The 15,375-nt window shown below is 38.1% G+C and overlaps 2 protein-coding genes across 4 annotated transcripts in view; both read left to right on the forward strand.

Annotated features, from left to right (window-relative positions):
- The window catches only part of LOC137173324 (NLR family CARD domain-containing protein 3-like), a 121,352-nt gene that overhangs the window by 35,199 nt on the left and 70,778 nt on the right, over positions 1-15,375 (forward strand). The window lies entirely within an intron of this gene.
- On the forward strand, positions 2,043-13,865 carry LOC137173352 (apoptosis regulator Bcl-2-like). The gene is made up of 3 exons (XM_067578159.1): positions 2,043-3,131; positions 3,479-3,822; positions 12,638-13,865. The coding sequence occupies exons 1-3, from the start codon at positions 2,930-2,932 to the stop codon at positions 12,764-12,766; spliced, it is 675 nt and encodes a 224-aa protein (XP_067434260.1). The 5' UTR covers positions 2,043-2,929; the 3' UTR covers positions 12,767-13,865.

A 15,375-nucleotide genomic window follows, 5' to 3' on the forward strand; every position in this document is an offset into this window, starting at 1 on the left:
TAATAATAATAATAATAATAATAATAATAATGTTTTTAACCGAGATTATCTCGGCTTACTTTTTCAGGCACAGACAACAGCATTATTATGTTTATTTATTTATTTATATAAAAGTTAGTTGATTTAGTTACTGTTTATAATTTGGCCTTTAATTTTATTTGTTTCTTGTAGCCACCTCATTGTTTTTGTACTTTACTAACAGTCTAAGGCCCCAAACAGCTGTAGATTTATTAAGAAGTTTAAATATGAAACATATTGAATTATGTTAATATTCTTATTAATTGTACACTGAAATAACTGACAAAAGGCCCTGTGTACTTCTACTTCAGAGGAAAACACTGTAAACTATATTTTAACAGATAAATGTTACTGATTATGTTGCAGATTCAGATTTTACTCACAATATATAACAATTAAAATATGATGCATTAAAATTCGTTAAACTATCAGGTGTTATATAAGAATTAAAAACTCCACCTTGAACAGACGTTCAGTAAATTGAAGCACATAGTGCTGATAAAACCTCTCTGTCACTCTTCACTTTAAGTAAAATATTTGAATGCAGGACTTTTACAGTATTTTTAATGTGCAGTATTTATAGTTTGTACTTAAGAAAACAGTTTTGAATACCTCTTCTACCACTGCCGATACCAACATTCCCAGTTAGAGAAAGAGTCAGTCAATCCATCTATCTATCTATCTATCTATAGATCTATAGATCTATAGATCAATCAATCAATCACTCAATCTATATATCTATCTATCTATAGATCTATAGATCTATCAATCAATCAATCAATCAGTCTATCTATCTATCTATCTATCTATCTATCTATCTATCTATCTATCTATCTATCTATAGATCAATCAATCATTCAGTCAATCAATCAATCACTCAATCTATCTATCTATCTATCATCTATCTATCTATCTATAGATCTATATATCAATCGATCAATCAATCAATCTATCTATCTATCTATCTATCTATCTATCTATCTATCTATCTATCTATCTATCTATCTATTGTTTGGACTTAATGTTTTTTATTTGATCATGTAAAGTTATTTTATATATTTGTACAGATGTGGAATAAATATTGTATGAATAATAAGTTTATTTTTGGAGTGTATGTACAGTTTACTAGACATATCATATATCATATATCCAGCAGGGGGCAGCAACACATAACAACACAGACCAACTGTTTTTTTTTCTTTTTAAAGAAACTTTATTTAACATACAGTCTGTTACATACAAACTCTTGAGGAGGAACATTTAATTCTTATCAATAAAAACTCAAATAGACGATCAGTAAACAAACAAGCAAAGATAGAACAATAATTATTTTATTTTATTTTTTAGAACAGTGTCTATTGAAGTGATTAATAAACCAGCTTATATTTAAAAATGTAGAAATCATCTTTAAAAATACATACAAATAAATAAAATAGAAATACTAGGTGATGATATTTACCCTGACAGACGGATGATAATTACTATGAATACTGCTGCTGTACTGTAGTACTAACCTCCCCATATTACTACTACTACTAAAAGTAATAGGAATGAAAATAATAACAATTCTTCTTCTACTATTAGTACTACTACTACAGCTGTTACTACTACTCATTATAACAGTACTTATGTTTCAGGTACTGTTACTTTAAATACTACTAACATCACTAAAATACTACTGTGACTACTACTACCAATTTATTAAACTAGAATCACCACTACTATTAATAATACTTATACTGAAAGTACTACTGCTAATAAAAACAATACTAACAACAACACTACTAAACATACTACTACTACTACTACTACAAATACTACTTCTATTCAAAGTATTACTGCTAATACTACTACTAATTATAAAAAATACTCTGCAAACAGCACTACTAGTATTAATAATACTTACACTAAAAGTACTACTAATAATATTACTAATACTTCTACAAGTACTAGTACTACTAATAATAACAACACTAAGTAATATTCTACTAGTTAGTACTATTAGTACTATTTGTATTATTGAAAATATTACTGCTAATATACACGAATCAGACGTGCACGCTCACATGGGCGCGCACTCGGCATCAGCGAATGAGTGACGTAGAGCTTAATGTTGTTACGTCAGCGAAGGAGGCTCGTTGGAGGGGAATCCCGGCGGGGGGGCGTGACCACCGGCTGTGCGTGTGCGTGTGCACGTACAGTGTGAGTTCACTCTGCTTCTGTCCGCCGCCGACACGTTATTACACTCCGGATATCGATTATTGATCGGCGTTTTCCCCGCTGAAGGAGCCTGATGTTGGATCATCTTTGGACTCTTTGTGGAGCTGAAGCGCGTCTTCAGGATGAGGAGCCGATGATCGATACAGCCGCGCTGTGTGTTTATTGATCAGGGCCTCAGATATTGACCGTCACTATCGAGCAGAATCGTTTGGTTTTACATCACATTGTTTCTTCTCTGTTCAGACTTCTGTTCACTTTCAGTTTGTAACGTCACTTCTTTTCAGGAGTTTCATCGACTTCGAAACGTTTTTTCACAGCTGCAGCTCAATGCACGAGGTTTTTATTTATCGATCATGGCCTCAGTTATTGATTACCTGACGCTTCACCCGCAGGTGAGGCTGCAACAACAGTTTCAATCTCAAACTTTGCTGCTTGGAAATGTTTTTGTCTAACGGGATCTTTGACATTTTTAAACATCAGCTTTGAGTTTTAATCACTTTCCTGAACATGGACGTCACATTCCGGACAAAACCCTCTTTGGAGAGTTTGTGTTTTCTTCTTGGAAACGTTTGATCAATTGATCGATCAGCAGGAAATATATAGCACGTTACTTGCTGATGTCATCAGGTGCTGTGCTCCTATTGGAGGATTTGTGGGTGTGGAGGTGACAGGCGGCGGCCTGCAGGGGGCGATGGCCGTCTCGTACGACAGCCGGGACATCGTATTTGATTACCTGCGGTACAAGCTGCTGCGGAGGGGCGTGGCCTGGCAGGCCCCGCCCCTGGAGCGGCCAATAGGCTCTCAGCGCAGACGGCATGAAGCTCCGTTGCCATGGAGATCTGAACAAGCGAGGGCGTGGTACCGAGGAGCAGAGGAAGAGGCCTCCCTGCCAGGTGAGGAAGCTCACTGTGTTGTCATGGCAACAGCTTGTGATGTCACAGCTCCCCTTGCTTCCTGTTCCTTTTTCCTCTCAGTATTATGATGTCACTGTTGTCTGCTCCTTGTTTAGTGATGTCACCTGACTCATCTTTGTTATGTCATTTGTGATGTCATTTGACCCCTCCCACTTTTCCTCTCTATGATGTCATCGTAGCCGGATGTCACTTGACTCTTTTTTCTTAGTTATGATGTCACCGTTTTCTGTCTCTTGCATTATGATGTCATTGGAAGTGATGTCACCTGGTCTGCACCGCATGTAATGATGTCATTTCACCTGTTCTTGTTTGTTTTCTGCCTTCAGTTCTGTATTTGGCCCCGCCCCCCCGGTTACGGGTCGCGCTGCGGTCTGCCGGTGACGAGCTGGAGAGGCATTACCGTGGCGACCTGACGGCCCACGCGTCGGCGCTGCTGATGCATCGGGACGGCGGGTCGGCGCGGCGAAGCCTGGCGGCAGTCAGGGAGGAGCTGTTCAGGGATGAGGTGAACTGGGGACGCATCGTGGTGCTGATGGAACTGGGCGGGGCTCTGAGCGCCGAGGTGGCGAACACCGAGGGGGCGTGGCAGGTGGATGACATCGCGGGGTGGATGGCGGAGAGTCTGGATTCGCCGCCTCTTCAGGGATGGATAGAAGATAACGGAGGATGGGTAAGAAGACGCTTTCTTTCTTTCTTCACCCATAAATATTAAGTTAGAATCAGGTATAGGTTCAGTTGAGGGCAAGGGGTCTCAACCTGAGGGGCGGGACTGTTAATGGGTTACAAGACACATCTGAGGGGTCCCCATAAGAAAACATATTTCTGCTGCAGCCACTGGTGTCTGTTTTTTTTCTTCCAGATTTTCCTTGAATCTTTTTCCTTTTTCCTGTGAATTAATAATTCTACATCAAAAAATTACTCAAAGAATCAGTCAAACTTTATTTAAAGTACCTTTAAAACAAATCAAATGCAATTCAAAGTGCTTTACAAGCAACTCACAAAATGTAGGATGTTAAATATATTAAATATAGATTTAGAGACTAATGCACACTAAAATAAGTAAAAAGCAAAAGAGTTAATTGAATAATAAAGATAATACAATACAAGCAATAAAAATGAAATACTGAAGAAAATAACTAGATTATAATAAAAGTTAAATGTCCTAAAAAATACAAATAGAATAAAATAAAATAGGTATATAATAATAAAACCATAAAGTTATAAAACACTGTATAAAAGCAGATTAAACAGACAAGTTGATTAGAAGGAAAAAATCACTTTGGTTGAAACTGAAGAACAAAAGCAACTTGTGACTAGAAGCAAACAGGACTTTGTTTTAATGTTTTCATAAGAAAATGGTTCAGGGTGAGTCCTCACAAGGATAGACATACAACGGTGTGTGTGTATGTGTGTGTGTGTGTGTTAAGGGAGATCAGATATGACACTGCAGACAGCGAAAGAGAGTATTTTGGTTTGAATGCAAATTATATGCAAAGTGCAGAAAATCCCTAAAACTCTGCAGAGAGACTGTGTGTGTTTGTGTGTGTGTGTGTGAGTGTGTGTGTGTGTATGTGTGTGTGTGTGTGTGTTTGTGTGTGTTTGTGTGTGTTTGTGTGTGTGTGTGTGTGTGTGTGTGTGCGTGTGTGTGTGACAGTTATATTTCAGAGCGACAGGTATACAGACAGACAGAATCGTTGTTTTCAACATGAACACCAGTGAAGCTCATGAAAGTGAAACAGCAGCTTCTTGATGCTGAATATTTTTCTCTGATTGAAACATGAATCTGTGTGTTTTTGGAATGAAGGTCAAACTGAACAACAGTCTGAAGAATCGTTCAACATTTTAGAGAATAAACAACAAATCAATTAGTCAAATAAATTATTGACAGATGAATGAAAAGGTTCATTAGCTGCAGCTCAGTGTTAATTTCAACTGTGATGAGAAACAATGACAATAACAAAAAGCCTGAATGTGAAAACTAGTTAACATTTTCTTCAAAGGACTTAAACTGAACTTAAACCAGGCAGCAAAAAACGCCGCTGGAGCCTTTATGTCCAAATTATTAGTAAAACATCTGCCTTCATGGCCCCCAAAGTACATGATTGACCTGAAAAAGATGTTTCACAAACCTGATCAAAAGCCAGCAGCCAGTTAACTGGTCCAACTCCAGATATCTGATGGGAAAACCTAACATGGCCACCTGCTGGATAACTGACACAACCTCTAAAATTATGAGCCATGAGCCTTCAGGTGAGCCATCATTCGCTGCACTCTGATTGGCTGACTAAAGATGCAACATGTGACCTTCATGTTATCAGACTGTTCTCAGGTCCAGTCTAAACTTAGTACACACCAGAGACCTGGAGCTGGTTAAGACCAGACCTGACACCAGCAAAGGATTCATATGTGACTGAAAAACATTAAAAAGTCAAACAGAGTCTGATCAGTGTGTGAGACCCCTGAAAACAGCTTTTACAGGCTTTTACTTTCTATTTAAATTCTCCCCTGTCGCTGTGGTTTCCTTCAGTTTTATTTACTGCCTGATAAGAGGTGAGTGTGATGTGTGTGTGTGTGTGTGTGTGTGTGTGTGTGTTTGCGTGTGCGTGTGTGATATGTGTGTGTGTGTGTGTGTGTGTGTGGTATTACCTAGAAATATCTTTCCAGGTAATCGGTGTGGTTGAGTTTCCGCCTCAGGCTTCAGATCAGCTGACAGACTGTTTCTGTAGAACTCTGTTCTAAATAACAAGGCGAGCCTTCATACATCCATCAGTTTTCAGTTAATTTGACAGTGACAGTAGTGTGAGCAGGTTCATTTTTGGACACTTTCTGATCAACCCTCAGAGGGCAGTTTGAGGGTTAAGGTCAGATTTGGGGTCAGTATTTAGGTTCAACAGTGGGATAGTTTTTCTCAGTGCTGCTTATACCGTACAGGCGCAGTGAAAACACATCTTAATATGTTGTTAATATGTTTTGTTTTCTTTATTTCTTTTAATTCATTCAAGAATAAAATTGGTTTATAAAACAGACTGGGTTGTATCTGAGGGCATTTGTCATAATTCCCATCAGTAAGTGCGACGGCAGGTTATGTTTATACATACTAGCAAAAAAAAAGACTCTTAAATATAAACATATCCTGTGTGTTACACTACGAGAATAGAAATGTTACTGATAACTTATCCACACTCAATAAACAGCGGCCTGCTTCATGACCCCAAAGTGCTGTTACTGACACAAATCTGTTCCACTAAATGATGTTATTCACCTGGTAGGTTTGTAAGATGTTAACATATTTACTGGGGTTAACATGAGCCTTGTGTTTACATCATTATCTACAGTAGATTTATGGAGAATAACGTAAAAGATTTGATGTCATCTATAAGAGGCAAACAGCTTTTTGTTGTATGATCACAGGCTGCTATATGCCTGCCACTGGTTTAGGGTAATGGGCTGGTAAATGCATTATTTCAATGAAGGTCCTCACAAAGATAGAAGTACAAACATGTGTGTGTGTAGCTCTAAGAACCCAGGCAGCGGTGAGTAGAGCTGCTTTCTCAGAATTGAGTAACAAAACTTTCCATTGAGACGCTCAGATACAGACCGAGTGTGTGTGTGTGTGTGTGTGTGTGTGTGTGTGTGTGTGTGTGGACAGATGGATGATGTTTGCTGACACTAATATTCTTTTTAATGTGTTTTAAAAAATTAACTAAAAAAAACTATCCTTGTGAGGACTCTTATTGACATAACGTCATAACCCTACATAACCTTAACCTGAACCATCACAGCTAAATGTCCAGAGGTGGAAGAAGTACTCAGATCCTTTACTGCAGTAAAAGTACCAACATAAAAATGTAAAAATACTCCCTAAAAGTCCTGCATGAAAAATCCTACTACAGTAAAAGTACATAACCATAAGTACATATGAACTTGATGTAGTTAAAGTATTGCAGTAAAAGTACATAAGTATTATGAGCTTGATGTAGTTAAAGTATTGCAGTAAAAGTAGTGGTTTGGTCCCTCTGACTGATATATTATTATATATGACATCATTAGATTATTAATAGTGAAGCATCAGTGTTAGAGCAGCATGTTACTGTTGTAACTGCTGGAGGTGTAGCTAGTTTACACTACTTTATATACAGTTAGCTAGTTTAGTCCAGTGGTTCCCAACCAAGGGGTCGGGCCCCTCCAAAGGGTCAGCAGATAAATCTGAGGGGTGGTGAGATGATTAATGGGAGAGGAAAGAAGAAAAAACAAAGTTCTGATACACAAATCTGTTTTCAGTTTTTGGACTTTTTCTCTAGTCTTTGATTTTTGCTGAAATATTGGATCATTTGAACATTTATTGAAATGAAAGCATGTGAGAAGTTTAGAGGGAAAAATCACTATTTGGTGGAGCTGTTAACAACTCATAGACATGTGAAATGTGACCCCGACTACACACTGCTTTTTGTAAGACGTCAAAAGCCAAAAAGGTTGGAAACCACTGGTTTCATCTTTAACAACGTGTTGTATTTTAAAAGCTTGTTATATTATCCATTGTGTCAAATCTTCATCTGAAAAGTAACTAAAGCTGTCAAATAAATGTAGTGGAGTAGAAAGTACAATATTTCCCTCTGAAATGTAGTGGAGTGGAAGTATAAAGTAGCATCACATGGAAATACTCAAGTAAAGTACAAGCACCTGAAAATCTTACTTAAGTACAGTACTTGAGTAAATGTACTTAGTAGTAAATGTTTAACCCCAACCTTTACCCTAAACTGAACGAGGACCGGACAGAAATGCTCTCACTCCAAAGGTCCAAAACTCACAAAGATGTACACATACACACACTGTTTAAAGTGTCTTGACTGAGGAACAACACATTTATACACTATTAATTTTCATTGTTATTACCATACTGGCCTGATAATGAGACTCCCCCTCCCATAACCCAACAGCTGCTTTTGAATGTAAGAAACATTTTCTTTGCATTTACTGTTAGGAGAAGAACGCCTTCACAAAAGTGATGTATGAGAGAAGATTTAAGGGAAAGATGAAATGATGTTAATATTAGTGACATGATTGACATTAAGTGTGTGTACCTCACTGTGCCGGGAAAATAGTGTGCTTATTTCTGGTCTGTCCAATCAGCAAAACACACACACACTCACACACACACATACACACACAGTGTGACTCATGATTTCAAAGAAGTGTGACTCAGTGTGGATTGATTTTGAACTTTCAGTTCATAACTTGTTTGATACATTTATATGTTTTATGTTGTTTTTTTGTTTGTTCTTTATGTCGGTGGTTAAAAGACTACAGTGTCACGTTCATGTTGTAATTGTGACCCTTTCACCGTCAGCTCGCACTGCCATGACAGAGTAATGGAAAGATAACTAACTTAGGATTCACAATGAAAAGGCCATTAACCACAGATAACAAGTCCAGGGTGCTTATGAGGGATGGAAAATACAGCGTATAACATTTCACAGCCACCATAAATCCGCCATACACCTAAATACAAGTTTAAATTTCAGAGTATTAAAAAACTGTTTAGCATGTCCCCACTTTACAAATATGTCTTCACTTTACAAAATGCAAAATGCCGTTGTCTCCTTTATACCAAACTGCTAAATTAGCCTAGCTGCTGGTGTAACTGTTTAGAGCCAATGCAGAAAAAGTAAAACTACAAAACATGTTAATAACACGTTATAATAATAATTATAAAATATAAATATCATGTGAATAACTAATTACTGACCAAAATGTCAGATAGAACCAGACATAAGGCCATAATGTGGTGACATGAAACCAGGGTTTATTTTGTGTTTTTTAAAGACCCGTCTGTCAAAAACAAAGACGTACAGTATGTGTCAGAGGGTTCTCCCCTAATCATCATATTACTGTTCCACATCAGCACACACACACACACACACATTCAAAGATGACACTACTGAAGAAACACACTTAAATGTAGCTTATTGTGTAGCTGTCAGCAGATATAAGTGTTTATTAATGTATTAATCAACAACTATAACTCCTCCTGTGGACACACAGAAGTGTTTCCCGCTGTATAAACAGATAATAAATGACAATATAGTAAAACTCAGTGGTAATAATATCAAATATGTCTTCATAGGAGAAGTTACAAAAAATACTGTACATTAATAAACACTTAAAAGTCCTTATATCTTCTTAAAACTTAATTAATGAATGTTTTTATACTGATTATTAATGACTATTGATTATTAATGATAAATAGGGAGACTTAAAGTAAAGTGTTACTGTGTGAACAAACATTATACAACAGGTAGTTCCAAACAAGCAATCTGATTGGTCAACTAGACATTTAGAACGTGCTCAAATCAGTATGACAGCACACCTAGCTGTGCTCAAATTAAAAAAGCGCCATTAATAAAAATATTACTCCGCCATTCATTAGAACTACAGACCGTGACATCTTGCTAACAACAACAGTCACTCCTCGGTAGACGATTGGTGGTTGATTTGAATTGCGGAGATATGTGAACTTGGCAAACTTGTTTTTTTGTGTTGTTATTTTCAGCCATAACTGTAACGTTTGAAGTTATACAGTTAAACACGGTGGTCCAACCTATCTTATGTTTCTGCTGGCTTTATTTTATGTACTGTGTTGCTTTGCTCGTGTCTGTGGTTTGTTTTGTTTTGGTTTGTGGGGGATCTGTGGTGAAAACTCTGAGTGGAGTTTTGAGTTGACTTTCTTTAATGTTTGTGAAACTGGATTGAACTGAACTGATTAGGGGTTGTGGGGAAAACAAAATAGACCCTTCACCGCGTGGATTGAACTCTGAGACTGTGAGACGAGTTACACACTCTCACACACACTGAAAAACCCAAACCCTTCTCCACTGTTATCGTTACCCGGTACCCCCAAAAACAGCAAAACTTTGTCATTTTCCCTTTAGTTGAGGGTCTGTCTCAGCTTCCACTCCAGCATCCTCCATCAGCTGTGCTGGTGACACAGCGCTACTAGCTTAAAAATATATGTGAAGTTTGCGGACATAGTAGCTAAATCTGTCCATGGGAAAAAAAAAATTTCAGCAGATATCTTAGTTACAACAAGACTGAGCTAGCAAAGCAGTTTTGTGTTCATATGTGAGGTATTTATTCAGTTTGAGAAATCCTACAATCTCTAGAAAGCATTAGCTGAAGTTGGCTGGCTGAGTCAGCAGGGACTAGAAATCATCTGTTGCTAGGTCGATACTAAGGGTCGGCCTACTTGCTGGAGTAGTGAGCTACTTCATTACATAGGAGTCTACTGACATGAGTCATTGTTTTCCAGTAGATAATACAAGCAAAAAGATTTTTATTTTTAGAGCGAATTGCCTCACAATATGAATACATTTTGTTTATATCTTTTATTTTGTTGGTAAATGTTGTATAATCACAACATTACACTCGAGGGTGTGCTTTACCTTTATTGTTGGCACAACAGTGATGCGGTCAGGAATGAGGTGCTTGCTCTGAGTTCCGTAAGCTTCACTATCGTGCCAACACCGACAGTAAAGCACATCCTCTTGTGTAATATTGCTTAATTAATGTCACCTGCTTTATAGATTTTAATCAGGAGATTTAAAGACTTCTTGAGGGTTCCATCTGGTTTTACTACTATCCTTAAAGGACACATATTCTGCACATTTCCAGGTGTATATTTATACTCCAGGGCTCTTCTGGAATATCTTTGCATGATTTACAGTTAAAACTCCTTATTTATCTTACTAGTGCAGTGCCCATTCAAAACATGTCTGTTGGGAACGGGCCAGTTGTTTGGCCTCTGGCCACTGCATCAATGCATAGAAAATTAATACAGTTGATGTGAGGAGTGAATGAGTAGAAACACCGACAACATGAAAGAAACTAACATGTTATTAAACACAGATGTTATAAATAATAAGTACTCTTTAGTAAATAAATGCTCATTTTAGTTAAAATAAGGGCTACATATAAAAAAAACAAGAAGTGTGTCCTAAAATAAAGTGGATTGATCTTATGTGGCTTTATTTTCTGTGTCTTCAGTTCAGATTTGAGTGGGTATGTAGTATTTCCTTCGTTTTACGCACATCTGTAATTGTGTATTGGGCTGTGAGCACTTCCAAAACGCGGTTGATCTATGCTCAACCATGTACCTGAATGCCCTCTGTTTTAGACACTTGCTGCTAATCTACTAAACGTGCTGCTCACGCTATGTTTGCTCCAAAGATTTGTGCTTTGTCTGCAGTGGTAATTCACAATTGCCTCGGTCTCGGAGCATATGAGACAAGCTGGTATTTTCTTCATCTTATGTGTGTAACTACAGGCACTGTATATCAGGCTCTGAGTGCTTCTAAAACGCAGGTGACCAACACCCAACAATGTACCTGAACACCTCCTGTGTAGTCACTGCTGAGCTGCTCAATGTGATGCTAATGCTACGCTTTCTGTCTAGACAGAGTAATCATTCTTGATTAAAAGCTCTGTTTTCTCTGTCTACTTTTCTCTCTTTAGAGCTCTTTTCTCTGACTTGTGTCACCCTTTGCCTCTGGTCTCCCTGACATGCTTGAGTTGGTAAAGCCCTGAAGCGAGTGGCTCATTGAGCGCTGCTTTATTCAAAGCTTATTAATGTTGAACGCATTGCTTGTACAAATTGCACCAAATTTGACACTGCTCTCCCTTTGTTCCCCACCAATGCACCTGCCAAGTGTGGAGTTGATCGGATGAACGGTTCAAGATACACGTGAAGGACATACAGACAGAGATTCCTTCATTTAGTAGATAGATACAGGCCCTTTATGCAGCCCCTCAGTTCAGCCTCTGTCTGAAACAGGCTGTTTTAGCTCCTGTCTCTTTAAGGCGCAAGTTTCTGAACTTTGACCATGTTTAACAAAAAGCAGAATGCGTCCTCTTTAAAGCAGAATAATTGATTTTTTTGTCAACTCAAAGGCAACAGAACAATCTTAAAACACAACATGTGGAATTAAAATCTTAAAAAGCAGTTTTGGCGAACATGTTAGCAAACAGCTGCTTCCACTTTTTAGCCTCTTTTAGCTCCAAGCTCCCTTTTAGTTTTGGTTTTGCTGCACATTTCCTGTCATCTGTTTTCTGATGAACCCACTGTACACCACCTGCCCAACAACAAACAGCAGATACACAAAGTTAGAGACAAGCTGATGAAGAAAGTGGAATATTGAGCAGCTAAAGAGCCAGATATTTTCTCTGGAGTTGGTGGAAAACAAACTGGAGCTAAAAGGAGAGAGAATATTGGACTTAGATTCATCAGGCAGACAGATACATGTTGCTGTTTGTCTACTGGATATGGAAGTAGGCAGCTGTTTGCTAACATTCTTTCTTCATAAGAGGGTTAAAAAAGCAGATTGTCAAACCACCAGAGAAAAATATGTGTATAAAAGCCATCAAGAATAAAAAAGAAAAAACACTGATTCAGTTTGTTTCCTGTCCATCTCTGTCTCTATCTAATTTTCCAGGATGCCTTTGTGGAGTTGTATGGTGAGTCCAGACCTCCGGTTAGTTTCTGGTCCCTGAGGATGGTGTTTGGACTGGCTGTACTGGGAGCAGCTGGGATCACGCTGGGAGCCCTGTTCACCCAGAAATAAATCCTCCTGGTTCGGGGTTCGGACTGATCCAACCCGAACCAGTCCGATCAGCTGCAGTTCCTCTAATGTTCACTGGATGCTGCTGTGATCAAACTCTGACTGTATTGAAGTGAATGAGAAAACCCTCAACTTCTGTCTACAAATACAGGGTCGGTTTTTACACAAGTTCAGTCTGATGTCAGTCTGAGGGCAGGTTTCAGAATCATTGATCCAATAAGAAGATGTTATGGTCTTTGGTCACAGTCACTGCTTGCCCGACCATCTTCGGCTCCACTTTGCAAAAATTGGGATTATCTGTTCACATCTACGACATCACCAAACCTTTCATTTTAAAATCATAGCGGTGAACTGTGGAGTAAGAGTGCAGAAGGTAAAAACTCAAAATGTAATGCGGACAAGTGCTACTTCTGTTTGATGCAAACAGGTTGATGGGCACTTTCAACAGCAACAAGAGAGATGTTAGCCAATTCTAGCACGGGATTGGCTCACGATGGGATGGATGTTGTTTCAGATTTAAGTTCAAAGGTCTCACTGAGATAGATGTGGAGACCAGGAAACTGTTGGGATGTCCACTGTCCAAGAAAAACAACCTACTTCCAGAGAGTTTTTAAAAAAATGTTGTTTTAAAGCTCTAAAGGAAAAAAAACCTTGCAGGAAACAAAGAACGGCATGAACTCTGCTGCATAATATCCCTTTATAGACTTTCTAATTTCATTTGAGTTGAGAAATTCACTTCCACCCTCTTCTGTTGATCAACTATCAAAATATACAGAAAAAATAATGTTTAAAGTTCCAAACCCTTCAGATTTCAGTCCTGGTTGATTTGGCGTCACCTGGTGGTTAAGTGATGGTAACAGCAGACATGTTTCTCACTGAGCTGCCCCTTTGTCAGAAATACAAGAGACAAACAGCAACTGGTGTTATCTGTTTACAGAGCAGCCAAACAATCTGAGTGCTGAAAGGACTCGTATCACGAGTGTTTAATAAAGGAGAAGATTTTACACTTAAGCCTAAATGTTCTGTTCTGGATATCTTTTGCTTGTATGTGATATGTTGTTGCCTGTTTCTGTACATTATAAACTCATCTTCTTTCTGTGTACTTTCTGTGTTCTTTCTGTGTACAGAGTTTGCATGTGTGTGGGTTTCCCTCTCACAGTCCAAACACCTGCAGGTTCAGTTTCCACTGCGGGAACTCAACACCTGGAACTTGGAGTTTCCCATTACCAGAACTTTTACCAGCCTGTGACTCTTAACTGTGAGGTACCAGGTTCTTCCTCGTGTTTCCACTGTCATATCGTTAAAAAGGCGGGATGACTACGTCTGCACTGCTATGGTCTGTTTGGTAGGAGAGGCACTGGATATTGATTTTCCTTCACTTTTACACATAATAACTTTTAAATGTTAGTGTCATTACATTAACTGAAGGTTACATGATTTTCAAAACTAATTACTTTATTATTTTATTAATGCAGTGCTACGAGCTTTGGTAACCCAGTTAGTACCCACAGCCTCTTCACACATTATATATACATTCACGAATAAATAGTATAAGTTGCAAACAATGCAAAGTTCAAATTACATCTGCTTGCCCAATCATAATAGAAAGCACTGCTGTCAACCCCTAAAAGTACCTGAACTTTTAGTTAGTAGGAACTCGTCCTCAAAACAGTTTGGGAACCATGGAAACAGAAAAAGAAGCAGAGGCAATGGATATACATTAAGTTACATTTTGTTAAGTTCCTGCAGTGGCAAATTGCCTGTAGGTGTGAATGTGAATGTGATTGGTTGTCAGCTCTGTGATAGACTGGCAACCTGTCCAGGTGAACCCACCTCGCACCCACTGTGAACTGGTACACACTAGAACCTTATTTTCCCAACACAATCTTTGTTAGGTGAGCTCTGAACCAAGGTTGCACCAAACAGTTATTTTCTCCAATCAGTCAGTCTATGAAATGTACAAAATTTAATTACAGACTCTGCTGTTGCTGTTGTGTAAATGCTAGTTTGCTTTTTCTGGGGTAATATTATGTATTTGTTCACAGTTTGTTTATTTGTATCATAAACTGAAGCTTGTTATTGGATTTGAATGAATCCTGTTGGTTTGTGCTTTATTGTTTTCTGCACTTTACATTGTTATATTTGTTCCAGATGTAGTTCAGAACCACAGCTGGAACATTTAGAGAGTAAATTTGACTGAACTGAAAGGCAGTGTGTGTCCTCACAGATTTATAAAAACTGACACATGCTTGTGTAAGGTTTTTGTGTGATTTCAACATTTTTCAAATTATTCTAATGGTATAAAATTTAGCTTTTGAAGTTTTATTCTTCTAGGAGTCACAAAGTCATAAATGTTCAATACGATGATGATATTATTGATGAAGATGATGATGACTGTGTTGTAATGACGATGTTATGATGATGTTGATGAAACTGCCTGATAAGGATTTTAGAAGCAGGAGTTTTGCACTAAGGTTGATTTTTAAAGTCTGGACCACAGAAAAAAATGAAAAGGTATTAAATTAGATTAAAAGTGGTTGAATGGTTAAAATACTACTGCTAATGTCAAACAGACACCTTCTTTTTTAGTTCCAGTTTGGTCCCGTATTCTC

This window comes from Thunnus thynnus, chromosome 21, assembly GCF_963924715.1.
Source record: "Thunnus thynnus chromosome 21, fThuThy2.1, whole genome shotgun sequence".
Taxonomy (NCBI): domain Eukaryota; kingdom Metazoa; phylum Chordata; class Actinopteri; order Scombriformes; family Scombridae; genus Thunnus; species Thunnus thynnus.

What these genes read in the sequence shown, in the direction of transcription:
- LOC137173352 (XM_067578159.1), top strand. Translation starts at nt 2,930, where the DNA reads ATGGCCGTCTCGTACGACAGCCGGGACATCGTATTTGATTACCTGCGG. An exon ending in GGAAGAGGCCTCCCTGCCAG is followed by an intron (nt 3,132 to 3,478) that starts GTGAGGAAGCTC and finishes TTCTGCCTTCAG; the next exon opens with TTCTGTATTTGGCCCCGCCC. An exon ending in TAGAAGATAACGGAGGATGG is followed by an intron (nt 3,823 to 12,637) that starts GTAAGAAGACGC and finishes CTAATTTTCCAG; the next exon opens with GATGCCTTTGTGGAGTTGTA.